This window comes from Taeniopygia guttata, chromosome 1 (assembly GCF_048771995.1).
Source record: "Taeniopygia guttata chromosome 1, bTaeGut7.mat, whole genome shotgun sequence".
Classification (NCBI taxonomy): domain Eukaryota; kingdom Metazoa; phylum Chordata; class Aves; order Passeriformes; family Estrildidae; genus Taeniopygia; species Taeniopygia guttata.
Window position 1 is genome coordinate 57,801,261 of NC_133024.1, and position 18,130 is coordinate 57,819,390.

At 37.3% G+C, this 18,130-nt stretch overlaps 1 protein-coding gene across 3 annotated transcripts in view; it reads left to right on the forward strand.

Annotated features, from left to right (window-relative positions):
• NAA16 (N-alpha-acetyltransferase 16, NatA auxiliary subunit) overlaps positions 1 to 18,130 on the forward strand; it is a 61,659-nt gene that overhangs the window by 3,196 nt on the left and 40,333 nt on the right. For all 3 annotated transcript variants that reach the window (XR_003960137.4, XM_072928557.1, XM_002196266.7), the window contains exons 2-5: positions 9,553 to 9,637; positions 11,908 to 12,012; positions 12,591 to 12,748; positions 13,746 to 13,880. Coding sequence is in view for 2 of the 3 variants with exons in the window: in XM_072928557.1 (XP_072784658.1) it covers positions 9,553 to 9,637; positions 11,908 to 12,012; positions 12,591 to 12,748; positions 13,746 to 13,880 (483 nt within the window). In the remaining variant the exon portion in view is untranslated. The remainder of the gene's footprint in view (positions 1 to 9,552; positions 9,638 to 11,907; positions 12,013 to 12,590; positions 12,749 to 13,745; positions 13,881 to 18,130) is intronic.

Genomic DNA, 18,130 nt, shown 5'->3' on the forward strand with positions numbered 1-18,130 from the left:
GGGCTGAGCAGCTTCAAGCTCTTCTCCTCCACTTCACAGCCTCACAGAAGGCATGGAGGAAGTATTTGAATATGTTCCCCTCTCATGGAAGAGAAAAACATCATAAATAAGAATTAATATAGGAGTGCTTGTGTGTTTCTTGCCAATTAAAGTTAGCCTTCAGCTTAGGTGACTTTTTAAGTAAATGGGGCAGATGCTATCTAAAGTAAGCATACTCATGGTAACTTAGAAAGGCTTCTTGTTAAGGTTGAAGTTTGGTATCATGAATTTGGTGTTTACTTCTAGTAAGCTTAGCCTGATCTTCTGTTTGTGTATTTAAAATTGAGCTGTAAACTTACCTTCAGAGTATGTTTCAGTTTAAGCAGCTTTGATTTTTTTTTTTTTTCTTTCACCCAAGAATCCATACTACAGACTGTCTCAGAGTTGTTCTTAAACATTGGCTTTATGGAATCAAATCAGCTCTGTCTGGACAGGGCATGGCAGTAATCTTTGTAAGTAGTCTAGTAGGTTTTAGAGGAAAGCCTTGGGATTCTTTCTTGGCTCACTTGCCAAGTTGTTTTGTTTTCAGTAAATGCTTACGATCTTCTAGTATGTATTGGTGTGAGCCCAGGCTCATGCAGTATAAGGTATTGTCTGATGTTTGTTTCATGTTTAACAGAACTGTGGATAGTATCATGCCTGTAACTGACTAATCCTTTTGTTTCTTAGCAAATTCCTCATATTGCTGTTGCCTAAAATAAGGTTTGCTGCTTTAATTGCAGCTGACTTCAACTAATAAGACTCAAAACGTCTGGAAGTATTACAGCAGTGGGTTGTTGCTGCTCAGTTCATTCAGCCATGCATTTTCCATTTTTCAGGGTAAGGAAATGCTAGAAATTACTTAAAATGCCCTCTCTGAGGACTTGTTCAGCTTCTCTGTAATGTTCTTTTTGTTCTCCAACTTCTTCAGTGACATTAAATGATTTATTCTTGGATAAAATATAAATATACAGGTGTTTGTAGGATTTAATTATTTCTTATCCATAGAATTCTGAAAGCTTTTTTTAAAAAAATTATTTAATGAAATAATAATGGTTTATAAGTATGCAACTAGTCAGTCTCCTGGGAATGATATGGGGGAGTTAATGAACTATTAAAGTCGGTAATTGGGAAGTTATGTTGTTATGCTAATGAGGGCCTCCTAAGTGTGATAGGTTCTGTAGCTGAGGTAGCCATTATTAATACACCACTGGAACAGTGGAAGTTTGAAGTGCCTGGCATTAAAGATCCCTCCTTTTTAAAGACAGGAGTTTGGAACAGTCACTTAAAATCTTCTGGTGTAACTTACGACTGATTCTTTGTGTGGTTTTGCTTGTGCTGCTGAGGACAGGCAGCCTAGGAAGAGTGTAAGCTATACCCTCCATATGGGCTTTCAAACAAGGTGGTGAGGGCACCTGGCCAGCTGCAAACTACTGAAATAACAGACTTGTGGAGGATAGATGCCAGTCTAATGGTAATAGTCAGTAAGACTTTCATAAGGGATAGTCACACTTCTCATTTGACAGTGATTTGAGAGTCTCATTTGGAGAAGACTTTATCCCAAATAGATATTCTTTGTTTAGTTTTTCAGAATGAGTTTGTGAAGGTCATCATGCAAGGCTCAGAAAGCAGGCTTCTGTGGAATGCTGTGGGTTGTTTCTTGATTATGGACTTCTATTTATACTTTTCTTCTAAAAAATGTTAATTTTTCAGAGTTAAGTCCCTTTGTATTTTATGCTTGAATTTCTTCTTATTTGGCTGTTTATATGGAACAGAACGAGCACAGAATAGCAAGAAAAGTTCAGTTCTAAACTATTTGTGGCACAAAAGGTGAAGGCCACCTGAAAGCTTCCATGTTTTTGGAGCAAGTTGAGTTGTAACAAGCAAAATTGGTTGTAGATGAATGTAAGACTTGGAAATCCTAATTTAATACAGACTTCATCTATGGCTATGAGATGGATTGCCCCAAGATTTCAGAGTTTTAGAAGTATTTGAAGTTTTATTGAGACAATTTCCCCTATATGGTGAAAACTGGTGAATCCCGGGAAAAGAAATAGGCTGTTACGCCACTGCCCAAGTACACTGCAAGTCTCCGTGTGCACTGCAGTGTGCTTTGCTCTTTCTCTTGGTTCCTCCCCCAGGCCTCCTCAGAAGGAGGAGTATGAAATTACCTTCTAGAGGGAGAAAGAACTTAACAGAAGGTTCAGAAGTTAAGTAATTTGGAGAAGTTAAGTATGTACTTTTCTATCTTTGAGCTATTGTGATTCATTTTGATTTTGGTAGAAATGATGGCTGCAAAGAAGCAGGCTCCAAACAAGAAGTTGTTAACAAAAAGGTGGTTTTACTGTGGAACCCTTTGCTGCATGATGTATTCACTGTATAAAAAGGTTTGGACACTTTGAAGGGTTTGTGGTGGGAACCCTTTTTACTCTTTTTGTGAGTGAAGATAAACCCTTTTGCTTGGAGTGTTGGTGATGCACAAATAACTGGAGGCTGGGAACATTCTGGTGAGAACTGCAGTATCTTACTCATTAGCCTCTCTCACTGCATCCAGCCCTTGTATCTTACCTCCAGTGACCTGTACCAGGTGCGTCTGATCTCAGCTCTGTCTGATCTGCTGTGATTCATGTGATTCTTGGCTGAATCACTGTGTTGTTAAGTATGGAATGTCAAGATTAAATTAATGTTGAAGCCTTGTGTTAGTAATTGTCTTGAACTTGCTTGAAGATGCCTAAAAAAATTTGGGACTTTTAAAGTTTGATGTTTATTTTACTGTGTATGGTATCAGATTCCACAAAACAGTGCTGGTGTTCATGGTTTCATTTATATAATTGCTCTCAGATGCAGTTCCACTAGGATGTGGAGCCACCTGCTTAGTCTGAGTTCTTGCTAAGCAAATTGCAATTCGTCCCATGAGATGGGGCAGACTGGGCTCTTCACTACTTCCGCACAAAGTGCAGATTGAAAATTACTGGAAAATGTCTGTCTCGTTTCTAGTGTTGCTGTTACAATTTTTGCTTTGCAGGGGCACACACGTGTTCATAAATAGGAGAGAACTGTATTAAGTCAAGCAGTGTAGAAGTTACAAATGCAAAGTACTTGTCAGCAAGAGCTCTTTCTGCTCTGTTTTGTTATTTCTGCCCTTTTGCAGCAAAGGATATTCTAGGAATTCAAATTGTATTGAGTGTGTGTGCACGGCATGAAATTACACTAGGTCTTAAATTAAGGCAAGCTTATTGATAATAGCTTCCCCTTTTAAAAGAGGCGTAGTTTATTGGGCTTTTAAAGAGGTCTGTGACAATAAATGGTGAAAAAACATTCTTTTATTGTACAACGTTTCCATAATAAATACAATATAAATTTTACTCTGTCAATAATAAAGAATACAAACAGCAGTGATTACAACTGGCTGCATTATGTACCAAGTTTTGTGTCTTGTGATGATTTGAACTTGAATAATTGTGAAAATCTGTTTAAGGGACAAAAATGCCGTTGTTGTGTACAGAATATTATGATAGTGAAAGCTTAGATATTACTGTGACATTAATACATTGATCAAAATGTTACCACCATGTAGTGGTGGCTTCTTGTTCTGTTGTACACCATAGTCCATGTTCTGACTCGGCACTGTTCTGCATTGCTAAGTCCCCGGGTCTGGGGAAGAATGGTGTGGCCTGTCCATTTTGACAATTGAAGCAAGCAAAGACTGTATTTAGGTTGTCTTCCTCTTTTTATTCCAGATGGTGAAGTTAACTGCTCTTACCAGCAGAGTGATAGCAGACGTGGGGTGTCCATGCATATGTAAAATCCTGGTAGGGTATGGAGGATGGGTAGAAAAATATGTTGATGCTCTGGAATGGTTGCCCTGGGACTAGAAGTTTAAGATGCTTGAGACAGGGCTTTCTTGGTCTCCATGATCCAAAGCTTCTTCCAGCTGATACTTCTTTTTCATTCTCTAAAACATTGGTGAACTGAAGTCAGTGTGGAGAGAGGGATGCTGTTTGGAAAAATTCATGGAGAGGTTTCTAGTCTGACTCTGAACTTCAGTGGTATCATGATGCTTTCTTTTCATGCATCAGTATTGCAAATATCTATATAGTTTGTAATGAGGAGCATTTCCAACACAGATGCTGAACTCCTTCAAACAAGATGGACAGACCTTGCTATCAAACTGGTGAATAATTTAATAATTATTTATTAGCTTAGAAGCAGTAACTACTGAGTGTTGCCTAAATCTAAGATACTTAGCTTATTTTGTCGGCTGCTGTAGGAAATAGATTGCCTGTTTTTTGCTGATGACATTGTTTTATAGATGTGCAGTAAAACAAGGCTTTTTAAAAGGTCCAAGTATGAAGTGCCAATTAAGAATACTGACAGCATGCTAAAGTTTCTGTATTGGTTGTGCCTGGTTTTGATCAGAAATGTGTATCAGTAATTTGATCAGCCCCAAAGTACTGTCAGATAGCTCCTAAGAAAAGGTGCTGATCAGAATGTCATTGATAACTCTGAGAGTTTTTTACTACTGAACTTGATCACCATTGTGACTGGGAGAGATTTCCAGCATAGCTGTCTTCCAATATTATTTCCATAAGGCTTGATGTGCAAGCCTTGTCCTTTTTCCCTAGGCTCTGATGTTCTACATTTAGTTCTTGGTTTATTTCTTTAAGCAGCACTTCCATCAGTGTTACAGAGCATTGAGTACATGAGTAATTTTTCTTTTAATGAATCTTAGGTGTTGCCAAAATCCTCTCTGAGTTCTACACCAAAATCTTGGCAGCAAGAGCCAAGACACTACCTGGCAAGAAGAATGTTGAAACTGTTGAGTGCTGAGAGGTCTGCAGGCAGGATTATATGGAAGTATAGTAGCAGAGAAGACTAAAACAAATGATGTCTTAAAGAAGTCTTATTGGAGGAGTGGCCGAAGGAGCTGTGATTGTTTAGCCTGGAGAAAAGGAGGCTCAAGGGAGACCTTATCGCTTGCTATAGCTGCCTGAAAGGAGGTGATAGTGAGGTGGGAGTCAGTATTTTCTCCTAGGTAGCAAGTGACAGGACAAGAAGAAATGGCCTCAAGTTGCATCAGGGGAGGTTTAGATTGTATATGAGGAAAAATTTCCATGCTGAAGGAGTGGTTAAGTACTGCGGCCCAGGGAAGTGATTGAGTCATCAACTCTGGGAGTATTTACAAAGGCATGTAAATATGGCACTCGGGAGCATGGTTCAATGAGAACATGACAGCTGGACTGGCAATTATAGAGGTCTTTTCCAGCCTAATGTTTCTCTCATTTGTTCTTCTAATAAAACTTGAAGCTGTATTTATGCAGCTATGTTAAAATTGTTTAATTGGTTTGAAGTGCTTATTTTTCTTTTTAGTGGTTCTTATGCTCCATCATACTTCTGGCAGGGCAGCCTACTGATGTGCGGACCTGTCTCAACAGAATGTGTGCTGTACAAGTAGAATTGGAGAATAATGTTAAAATGTTGGTAATGGTTTTGATTTTGTGTTTGATAAACTCTTATCAAGAGACAGCGGAATCAATTTTTAAATTGTGGTGTTGTTGCGGTGCTGTTAGAAAAAGCACATAGAATTATAGAGCAGCTTGAGTTGGAAGGGACTTTTAAAGACCATGTAGTCCAGCCCACTGCCATTAGAAGTGACATTTTCAGCTAGATCTGGTGGCTCAGAACTCCTTGAATGTTTCCAGGAAGGGATTATCTATCACCTCTGTGGGCAACCTATTCCAGTGTTTCACCACTATAATCATAAAAAAAAGTCTTCCTTATGTCTAGTCTGAATTGATCTTTTAACATAGAAACATCACCCCTTAGCTTATTACAATAGACCTGACTAAAAAGTTGTCCCCACCTTTCTTACAAGCCCTCTTTACACAAGCTCACCATCAGATGGGTCAGTGTACAATTTGGATTGAACTTCAGCGCAGCTTTGTTACGGTCACAGACCATCTTAAACAACTTTAAAATATTAAAACATTTAAGCTGATCAGGGAAGCCTGACTGCTGTGTTTGACACTACTTGGTTTGATGCAATAGCTGTCCTTAGTCTTTGAATGTGATAACTACTCTTTATCTAGTCTACACATAAAAAGGCTTTGTGAAATAATACATCACTTGAATACCTTCAGAGGCACTGGGGCCATGGAGTGAGGAAGGGCTTTGGTTGCTGCAGCTGCAGTCTCTTCAAGTCACCAGTTGAGTTTATTTTTTTAAGACAACTTCTTGGAAATGAGTGTTAATGTCCAAGATAATGGGATGTTCTTCAGCCATAAAATTGCCTGTGTATTAAGCTATGTATGTGAAAAATATAGCTGTTCTCTCAATGCAGGGCCTTTTTCAAAGCAGCAGATGCTATGTCTAGGGAGATGTAGTTTTTAAAATCATCCCTGCACTAACCTGATGTTGTAAATAGTTTAAGTAAGATATAAATGACACATGTGATTGAGTAATGATATGTGAAATCCTTCTGTTTTACAAGTAATGCTAGTGATTCAAATCCTTGATACTGTTTATATTTAGTAGTGGAAAGGGTTTTAGGTCTTTAAAAAAATGTCATCATAAAAAAAATAGAATTTATGAATGACATTTTGCTGAGTAGATGCAACAAAGAATTGTAATACTGGAATCAAGTCCTTTCTTGGTTTTCATTGTTGTATCCTTGCTAGTAGGATTTTTTACCTTTACAATTACTTCTCAGACTCAGTGCCAATTTGACATCTGTGTAGAGGTACTTGATACTTAGGTCAAAGTACACAAAATAGTATCTAGATTGGTATGGTAGTCTACAAGCAGATTATATTGTTGAGTTAGTGTCGAAAAAGGGAATAAAAGAGATTTTTTGCCAGGTGAGGTAGCATCCTTCCAGGAACATCTTGTAGCAGAAGTTCCGAGTAACATTTTCATCTTGCCACAATTTCCCTTTGAGGTTTCAAGTGTGTAAACATTCATTATTTGATTTTAGCTTTAGCAGGAAATGATTGCCATAAAGGGGTGATGGGGGAGCATCACATTAAGCACTACAGATAAGACAGTTAAAAAAAAAAAAACACCTTAGCAAATTAACTTGAGCTTTTAGTGAACCAAAGACTGAATGCAGTGGGACAGATTCTAGTAAATACATTTCAGTTAATTTGTCCAGATAAGTAAAAAAACTTGAGAATACATATGGAGACATCAGGCTTCCCAACTAGGAAATGTCCATCTGTGATACAACTACCTGAAAGGAGGCTGTAGTAACATAGGGGTTGATCTTCTCTCCTAGAAGGCTCAGGATAAGAGGAAAGGGCCTCAAGTTGCACCAGGGGAGGTTTAAATTTGATATGAGGAAAAATTTCTTCACTTGAAAGGGTTGTCCAGCATTGGGAGGGGTTGGATTACCAACCCTAGAGATATTTAAAAGATGTGTAGATATGGCACTTAGGGATATGGTTTAGTGGTGGATGTTGCAGTACTGGGTTAAAGTTTGCACTTGGACCTCTGAGGTCTTCTCTCAGCCTAAACTAAGGATGCTGGTTATCTTGTTAGCAAGCCAAAAAACTGAATATTTAACTTGCATTTCCTCTCAGTGTGGAGTGCATTAATTTCCCTCTCCCATTCATGTGCTGGACTTTAGAAAATGTGATCTTGTCTGTCCTCCAAAGATCACATTTATCTCTCATAATCTTCAGTTCTCATTCTAGGCCTGCGACTTAGCTCTATAGGATAAAAATGTCAGAACAAGGATAATGGATCTGATTTTCTCCAGCAGTTAATCTATTTTAAGTGCACACTTGTCTCAAATTGCTTCTGGTCAAGCACTGCTGTATATTTGGGGTTTCACTCTACATTGCAAGAATTGTAGGACTGTGAATGAATGTTTGCTATTGCTACTTTTTTAGGCATACCTGAATAAGTTTAGAAAGCATATATAGCACATTGTGGGTGTTTACCTAGGATTCCTTAAAAATGCTACAAAGCATTGTAAGTTAACAAAGAAAGTAGAAGAATAGGAGACTTTCACCTTCCCCTAGAGGGGACTCCAAGTTTTGCCACAACCTAGGTTATTTCTGGTAAAAGATGTTGAAACTAGTTCTCAGTTAAGAAAAAAAAAAAAAAAAAAAACAAAAAAAAAACCCAAACAAACATTCAGAGCTTTTCTGTTGCTGTTGTTTAAGTGTGAATATCCGTAGTATAACTGCTTCTCTGGAAGAAGTCAGGCAGATCAACCTGATCTAATATCAGGGTTAACTCTTTTGTTTTGAGAGTTGATTTTGGTGACCTTCAAGGGTTTATGCTGACCTAAATTATTCTGTGATTTAATCTGCACTTAGTAATGGTTAGCTGCAAGTGTCTTGAGTTTCAGGCGGCAAGAACCTAAGAACTATCTGCAGTTAAGCCCTTCCTCACAGACCGGGGGCGGAGCCTTGTTTTGCTGCCTTACCCAATTACCCCAAAGTGAGCGTAGATGTGTTTCTGTATTGCTTTTACCCTGTGAAGTAATGGGATAATCTGTTCTGATTGCAAAGGAGTTGACTATCTCCGTATTAATTTAACACAGATTTTGCCTTTATCCTGGAAGATTGATGGAGTGGGAATGATCCATGAGAGACCGTTAAAACACTCAAGCACATAACTGAAATGACATAAACTGGTGCTAAGTTAAGCCTGGTTTGGTGGTTTTTCCTTTAAAAAGCTTAAGTGACCTCAAATCACTTTCCTGCTTACTGACACAAGCATGCCTTTTACTGGTTTAAACAGATTTGCTTTAGTGATCCACTGTAGTGATCACTAGTTGATTTAAATTACTAAAACCTTAGTGATTTAGGTAGTATCTTCTTAAAGAAGAAAAGGGACCCATGTTCACATTTTGTTTCTTCCATATATTCCCACAGTTGAACCATACAGTTTGCCAGTTTACCTAGTAATTGGGTAAATTGTATTCTAAGTAAATCTCTAAGTAGCCCTTAGCTGTACTATTACAGGTAGAAATTAGATGTTTTATTTTTTTAATACTCAGGTAAATTCTACCACCCTGATACCTCTGTATCAATTTCTGAGGTTATAAGTATATCCTGCTTCATGGTTTCTTTCTTCTTTCCAAAAGTCTGTATTGGCAACTAGGAAAGTCTTCTGTCTTGAGATGTCTTGTACTGGGAAGTCACTAGGCTAGGGAAATGGGATTTTGAAAGGAGCGTCTAGACTCTGAGATTAATTCTCCTCAAAAGTTCTTTTGAGTCAACATTTCTAACTCTAATTTCTATTTTAAGAATTTCTGGATTGAGGTAGATATTACTACTTCCCTTTCCTATTTCTGTTGAAAATGAATTACTTTTAAAATCAAAAAGTAAACCATAAGGTAGAGTATTTGTTGCATGTTCTGAATGCTGAGAAGAAGCAATTTAATATGAATAGGTATATTTGCCTAGAGTTTGTTAGTGATCTGATCGCTGTGTCTTGCTGGACGAATGACTACATTTGTAATAGTATGCTAAGGTACTGTGGTTTTAAATGCATTTCAATGATTACATTTCACATCTTTTACAGAAATGTTACGAACAAAAACAGTACAAAAATGGACTCAAGTTCTGCAAGATGATCCTTTCTAACCCAAAATTTGCTGAACATGGAGGTAACTGCAGACTCAAGATTTTTTTTTTTTGTCTCCTGTCAAGAGCTTAAATGTTTTATTAGTCTATATCATAGTATTGAGGAAGAAAAGAGCCTGTTGTGGAATGTGATTCTGTTGTTATGACTGAGTAATTACTCTGGGTTTTCAGTCTTTGTGCATTCAGATCAGGTTTCCATTCTGCCTCAGTCAAACACTCCTGTGCACTGGGATGTTGAAGATGAAAATACATGGTGGAAGCAACACTTCAGTGAAGCTTCCAACTTGCCTTTCTAGGTTTCTGGGTCAGAATGCTAGTGTGGGTCTTTCTTACATTCCTATTTAAAGCAAGCCCAGCCTTTTTTTAATATTCTATGAAGATGCTCTGCCAATAAATTAAAAATCTGGAGGGTTTTTTGTAAAGTTAATAGTTTTACATTTTCTATACTGCATAACAAGTTGCTGCTGCTTAAAGGGAGCAGAGTTAAGTGTAATACTGTTGCTGTTAATACTTGAAGCTGAAGACAGAATCTGGTGATCCTGCTCTGATAGATACTGTACGAAGCAGGGCAGCAGAATATTGCTTCTATTTACATCTGTTAAATTCTATTTACATCGTGAATAGGATACTCTAGTCTTACTGTATTACAGGTTTCTCTTACATTATTCAGACACTTTCCTTCTGATACAGTGGATTTTTTTGGGTTTTTTTACTGTTGAAGCAACCTAACACTGAGTGTGCATGTACTCTGTCAGTAAAATTAATTTCCTACTTGATGTTGTCAAATCTTGCCAAAATGTTTGACTAATCCTTTTTGTACTTCCGTTCATGTCTGCTGTTTCTTTGTTGTCTTCATTACTTCCCTAGAGATAAAAGTAGTTTTTTTGTTGCTTCAAAGCTAGAGTGGTTTGTTCAGCTCTGACCTGATACATTTGTCACTACTAGCACTTCTGTTTCTATAGCGTCTCTGTGTACAGATCTGTCTTTTCTGCTCTTGCTGCCTCTTAAACTTTTCCAGGACAGCTAGCTAGCTGCCTGGCAGTCCACATATTATGTGGCTTTGAGCCACTAATGGCTGTGAAGCTTGGGAATAAAGCCTGGAATGGACAGCTGAGGCAGAACTTACCCAGTGAGATGATCTGCACTTGAAAGCTGCACTTGTCACACTTAGCCTCAGAGAAAAGGAGTTTCAAAAGTTTAGTGAGAAGGTGGCAAAACAGATGGATTGATGTGGCTGGGCAGTTATCACCCTGGTGTGGGAAGGCAGGATTATTTGCTCCCTTTCCCACAGTGCAGATATTCTTCTTAAAATGTCTTAATGTCTTAAATTATTTGAAAGGTATCATTCTGGCTTTCTCTGTTCTTACAGTGTGAATGTAGGACAACTAAAAAATAACCATAAAAAAAAACCCCTTTGACTAATTTTGGGTCATCATTTACTTATAGGTGTACTCTACAGAAAAAGTGTTAAATAGGTCTATCAATAACACTTGAAACTGCTGTTACAGCTGACCTTGAGATCACAGTCTATTGCTGTTAATACTGGGGAAGAGGCTGTAGTTAGAGGAATTATGAACATTATTATGAAAATGGTGATTTATTTTCTGGCAGGAACCAGAACAAGTGGCCTCTTATTTAACAAAAACACATAAATATAAATCTGGAATAGTTTTCAGGCATAGTGGATGCATTACATGCAACTTGCTTGTCTACTGTATGCCTTGAAGAATGGGGGAAGAGGGAGAGCAATAGTCATACCAACATACTATGTGAAATCCTGTGCCTCTCAGAATGTTGATTAAAATGTTATTTCATTGTGGTCTCTTGCACTCCTCATATAGTAGTAGTAAATACGTTTCCCTTAACTAATGCTTTATAAGAAGTCTGTAACAGGGGAACGGACTATGACAGAGATTTGTTTCTTGTGGTGAACACAGCTTTTTTTCCCCTTGGTCTTTCCATCAAGATCTTTAATACACATTGAGGAGCTCTCTAAATTTGCTTTAGCTTATTGTTAACTCCCTCAAAGCTAGCTAAGTGTATTTTTTAATTAATAAAAGTTTGTGTTGTCTGTTTTCATTGCATCTGCATGATGCTCTAAAAGTGATCTTTTTAAGACCGGTTTCAAGAAAGGAAATGATCCATGTAATAGTCTTCAGCTGTGCTAGGCTGCTATTGTGGGCTAAATTTATTTTTTAATGGGAGACTTCACTGTGTAGCAACTTCAAAGGATATCTGCACTGTGAAGCTGACATATGGAAGTCAGAAACATAAGTATTGATATTTCTTACAGAGACACTTGCGATGAAAGGACTGACCTTGAACTGCTTAGGGAAGAAGGAGGAAGCATATGAATTTGTTCGTAAAGGACTTCGTAATGATGTGAAGAGTCATGTCTGTATCCTTTGTACTACAAAACCTGATAATTTTGCTGTGGCACACTATTGATGGAAATCTGAGATGCTGAGATTGTGACAAAGACTTCTGATGCACAAAATGCACTTTCCCTTTTGTCAGTGAATTAAGTGGAGTTCTATGTTTTTTCTGTACTGTAAAAGCTGGAGTCTAATTGAGGTTACAGATAGGCAAGCGAGGAAAACTAGAAATTGTACACAAATTCCATTGTTAGAATGAAACACTTCCATGAGTAAGAATTCCTACTGTAATTGTGATAGCATATTTTAAGCAATCAATCTGTGACTAACTCTTACAGTCTGGTGGAGTTTGGGTGATTTCATTTGTGTAACAGTGCTCAGGGGGTTCTGAATGTGACTTAAGCAGTAAGATGTCATTTAAAAAAAATTAGGAAGCATTTAATATTTTACAATGTGTTAGTAAAGTCTGGCTGCAGTAATCCATCTTCATTTGTAAAGGTACTGATCTTCAAGGAAGTTGTCAAGTTGTTTGGCCTGTAATACAAGTACACTGCAGTTACTTTGTGAAAACTGTAAATGTATCTTCCTTAACCTGCATTAGGTTGGCATGTCTATGGTCTTCTGCAGCGTTCAGATAAGAAATATGATGAAGCCATCAAGTGTTACCGGAATGCACTCAAACTAGATAAAGATAACCTACAGATTTTGAGAGATCTCTCTCTGTTGCAGATTCAGATGAGGGATTTAGAAGGATATAGAGTAAGTACTCTCTTTGAATTCCCACTCATTGATGCTAGACTTCTCTTGTACTATTCCACTGCAATACCTTTTATTGGTAGTATTTCTATTGCTACTCTTTATATGTTTCAAAAATATTTTAAGCTATTGTTTAGGAAAGCAGGAAAAGATACTGCAGTAAAGCCCTATATAAGGCTGCGAGCAGAACTAGAAATATTTATTCTGTGCAATTGGATTCACTAGTCACTTTGTAAAAATAGCTCTTAACTAATTTTTTACTAAAATAGTAACGAAAAGGGACAGTACTTAAATTAACGAGTACTTGCCAAGCAATTGTGAGCTCTGCAGACTGTGTTTTGCATGCAAATGCTGAAGGTGTTTTTGGTAAGAAATACACTATCACATTTCTTGTTAGTGTGTAGGTAACTTGCCCCATGATGACTGATTCTGGAATCCCAGTGATGATTATTATAAATGAAACGTTAAAATTTGTCCAAAACCAGTGAGTAGTTTCAAATTGGCTGAACTGATTAATCTGTTTCATATGAAATAGAGGACTGGACTGTGGGCTTCACATTAGTTGGTCTCCTTACTAAGGATCTTAATTTCCTTGAATTTGCTAATGCAAAGGGAAAATAGAATCATTGACCCGGGGAAATGATTTGACTTGGGAAGAAGTTCTGAGAAGTGTTGTAGTGGTGTGTGAGGACCTTGTGCCTATGAGAGTGAATGCCACTCTTTCAGTGGCAGTGAGCTCCTGCTTCCTGGTGGAAAGGGCTTTCTGAGATTTCAAAGCTCTATCTTTGAAAATAATTTAGGTTCTTAGGAGGTGCTCTTGCAAATGACACCTTCTGTGTCTCTACAAAGAGATCTTATGTTTTGTTCCATGACTTGTGTATTTAGAATGTAACCTCCAAATTTATCAAACAGAAATGTACTGGTTTTTGCCATGCTGTTAGAATTTCAAGGGTTGCTAGTTAAAAATTCTTCTTTTATAATTGCATTTCTTTCACTGAAGGAGACAAGATACCAACTGCTTCAGCTGCGCCCCACACAACGTGCTTCCTGGATTGGATATGCCATTGCATACCACTTACTAAAAGATTATGATATGGCCTTAAAACTACTTGAAGAGTTTAGGAAAACCCAGCAGGTAAGATTTCCTGGTCTGGAAGGAGACACTTATTGTATAAGGGATAGAATCTGAGGAGTTAATTCTTTGGAAATACAAATCAATTATGAATTAGGAATATATTTGTTATTTGTGGAGCTTTCTGCTTTGAGAAATAAGCTATTAGGGTTGAGGATATAAGAGGAGTCTCATGCAGAGTTAACTTAATGTTTGTGAGACTTATAGCTAGAGAAAACCTGTGATGATCCTGCCCCTTTACAGTAGGTGAAACTAGAGAAAATACTTTAATATTTTGGATGTGCTCATTTGCCCTTTTTCCTGCCATAGTCTGGATGCCATTACATCTCTACAAAGAATGAAATATTGTCAGTGGTTTGTATGCATCTGTATATAGTACACTTAAAATGAATACTTGATTTCAGAGTAACATGAAGTGTAGCTGAAAATTCTTTGATCAGACTTGGTGTTGGTGAGACCTGAGTAAACCAAGTGGTACAATCCTAAAATCACTGAGTAGAACCTTTTTTTGAGAGAGACTATTCCCTGGTTCTGTTAGTGGTAATGCAGAGCTGTAAAGTCTAAATTAGCAGAACAGAGTGGATATGTTGATTATTCTGCAGTGTGGAAAGAAAAAGGAGCATGTTTATAGATCCATTTAACTGGGGAGGCATCTCGGAAGTAGTGTGTAAAAATATTAAGTTATTACCTGACTCTAGACTGTGTTTTTAAAACAAAAATCTCATATAATTTCTGAGTTGTTATATATGGGATTAAGTGTAAGAAATGAAATATATGGCTAGGAGAGACCAGTACTTGATCATATATTATGGTCAAAAAAAGGATGTTGCAAGCTGCCTGTATATAGCTTGATATTTCAAAAGAACTGTAACTTCAGTATTAAGTAAAAACTGAAAAGAGTTTTAATCAAAATTGGGTCATATTCTGTGAGTGTTTGACAACCAAAAAGTCATAATTCTCAAATGAGTCAGCAGCACCCAGTCTGAATTTGGTGTCAAAATAACTGTTAGAGTTAGAAAGAAAGAATATGTATTATATGGAAAACCAGCAAATGTTGCCTAAGAAGCTGAGGTTCTTCAAGGACTAACAGATCTTAGTAGTGGTATTGGCCCCTTGGAGAGAAGGGACACGATACTGTTAGTGTTGTAGTCTTTTCTAAAAGGTTGTGTGTAAATACGGTTGTTTGAGGGCTGTCATGGCGTGCTGTGCAGTCTAGTGGCTAAGCCAGATTTAAATACTGTAGATGGATGCATTTAAAGGAATTTTATAGGAAATTAGCCCCATTAAGTCTGTTCTCTTTTTTTTGGGATTATTAGAGATAGTTAAGTAGGTACATTGTCTTTTCTCCTCCAAAACACTAAAAATATGTATGAACACATTAGTTGCATTTCTTTTGGAAATAGTCTTGTGCTTTGTTGTGCTAGCTGATGAGTGCAGGCCAGGTGGGACCCCAAACACTGGGAGAGAGAATCAATGTGTTGGGTCCAGAACGGGCAGGAGAGCCCAGGCAAACTCACAGCTCAGTTTTGCCATGTGTTGGCTCTTCCACAGTATTCCCTAAATGTACTGCTTTTTGCGGTGTCTGGATTTTTCAGTCCTGCAGTTAAAATAATTAAGTTCAGGACATTGCATGGATCTTTAAGGAGATACACATCATGCTTATTTTCCTTCCCAAATCTCCCCTCTTGGCCTGTAGTTTATATATACTCCACTTGATAGATAAACTTCTGTGATGGACTTTACAGACTACTGCATATGACTGCAATAGAAGAGTGGTAGCTTAAAAGGAGGATTAAAAGACTGAAGGGTTTTCAAATGATTCACGAGGAGGACTCTTCAACAAACGGATGTTTTTGAGGAGTTTTATGGCAATCTGTATTAGGCCTGATACTGTCTACCATTCATGTTAATGAATTGACAAAGAAATGTAACACGTTGCATAAAATGCTGCTCTCATAATAACTGAGAAATAATGGTAATGTAGGATGATGATACTTATTTACTTGAATTACTCAGGCAGCTGTCCTTTCGGATATGAATGCAAACAGCCACGACCAACAAGTAAAACAAAAAAAAAAAATAAATCAAGGAATTGTCATTTTAGTGGTTGTAGATGAATATCTGAAGATGCAGTATTACAAAATAATGTAGCTAATCTAGCTACAAGTTGTTGCCAAAACCAGAAATCTGAGTTTTTCCTGTGTGCTTACACCACTTCCTTGTGCAGCACTGACTGACTTGTGGAGGGTTGGTTCAGGAAGCCTAAGTGCCAGAAAGATAATCACTCTTTGGAAGGACTCCTTGGCTGAACTGAATTACTATGAGGTGAGAGGGGAGAGAGGAAGGGGAATAATAGAGGGAAGTGAGCTGCCTTTGTTGATCCAGGCTGCCGTTAGTCTGACTTAGTTTACTGTAAAACTGTCCCTCAGGGCAAACTTATGGGTGAAAAGTAAAATGCTCTCTTAGTTCAGACAGCAGGGATTTTATCCATAAAGTACTCCTTACTGAGAGATCAAGACTTATTGATGAGGCTGTTGTCAAAAAAAGAAAATGAAAAGAATAATATGGCAAGATAAGATGACTACAGAGAAAGCTGTCTGAAGGGCAGAGAGTCTTTTAGTTTACTGTAAACAGAAAAAAGCCTAGATGATATTAGTAAAAACTGTATGCTGTTTGGGAAGAGTAATAGCTAGTAAGCTGGCTTAGAAGGGAAAATAAAGAAAGGAATAGGAAGTTGAGGATTGTCAGGAAGTTGATAAACAAATTAAAGTGATAAATTGTTTTTTATCCTTGACAGTTTTATTCTAGTGGCTAAGTTATCACTGGAAATGGTGACTCTTAGTGTATTAAGATCAATGTTGGCTGTCATCTGAAAGCTGTAAATTGGCCAGATGCACAATATTTTAGTCAAAACCAGGTTATGAGGTTAAAGGTAGACATCACTGCAGGAAATGTAACAGCTTGTGCTGTCCCAGGTTAAGTCAAAATTATGTAAGAGTCAGTTCAGAATTAAAATTTTGGGAACCAAGGTGTAAAACAACTATGCAATTTGTTTTACTGTTGTATGTCCCATTTTTCCTTTCTTCTTTTCCAGAACAATTTTTTATTCTAAATTTTTTATTTTATTCCTAATTTTCACATCAGGCCCACAAATACAGATATGGACAGAAAACCTCTGGAGTTTTGGGGGTCTGCTCTTAGGTATGTTTTGGCTGCATCTTGTCACATTCTTTCAGTGACAGTTGTTAGGGGACCTGTGGTGAAAAACTGATCCTTCTTTGGTCCAGGTGGAGAGGAAAAAATTTATTCTGAAACATCAGAATTGAATTCAGGAGAAAGTTGGACATCTTCTGTGGAAGAATCATAACTCTTCTAGGGGGAGGGAGCAGTAAAGATGTATTGAACAGCAATAACATTGGTGTGGACATTGTCTTTATAGAGTATCTTATTCTTTATAAAACAATCTGATTATTCAGATTAACTACTGGGGTTGTTAACTGCTTGCCTTCTGATGAATTAGATTTAAGTCTTCATTAAATTGATGAGATGTCAAAGTATCTTTGAAAACAGACTTTTCTTAAAATTACTTTTAAAAATAACTTTTTAAATGGAGTGATAGTGCAGTATCTTTCTGGTGGATGTACTCTACATGTAAGAATAATTTGTTTTGTTGGGTTTTTGGGGTTTTTTTTTGGTTGTTGTAGGTTTTCTTGGGTTTTTTTTGTTACCCTGCTGAGCCAAAACAGCCACGAGGAAGTCAATTGATATCTGATTGTGTATTGTGTATATATTTTTTTATGGGTTTTGGGGTAGTCTGTGTTTCAAAGACCTAAAACCAATTCATGATGTGCCAAAAAAGCTGTGCTACTTGTGGAATTTGGAATTTAGATATGTGTATTGGAGGAAAAGAGATTTTTAGGAGGAGGTGAAGGAGAAAGAACTAATTTGATGCTCTGCAGTTTGGTTCCATGGTATTGCAGTAAGGATAAACAGGAAGACATGCTTAATGCTCAACCCTTGTTCCATGAGTCCGTTCTGTGAAGCAGTTAAAAATGCTTTCCTGGTAACAATTTTTTTTTTTTTAGTGATTTCTAGTGGGTGATATAGACTAAAAATTGAGAAAAAGTGGAAATGGAAGTGGAGCTGTAGATAAGAGCTACTTTGAAAAGTGTATAGAATTTCATGCTATGTGCTGACTAGTTTGTGTAAGGTATAGTCTTGTTCCATTAGTGATCATTTGCTATACTGTATTA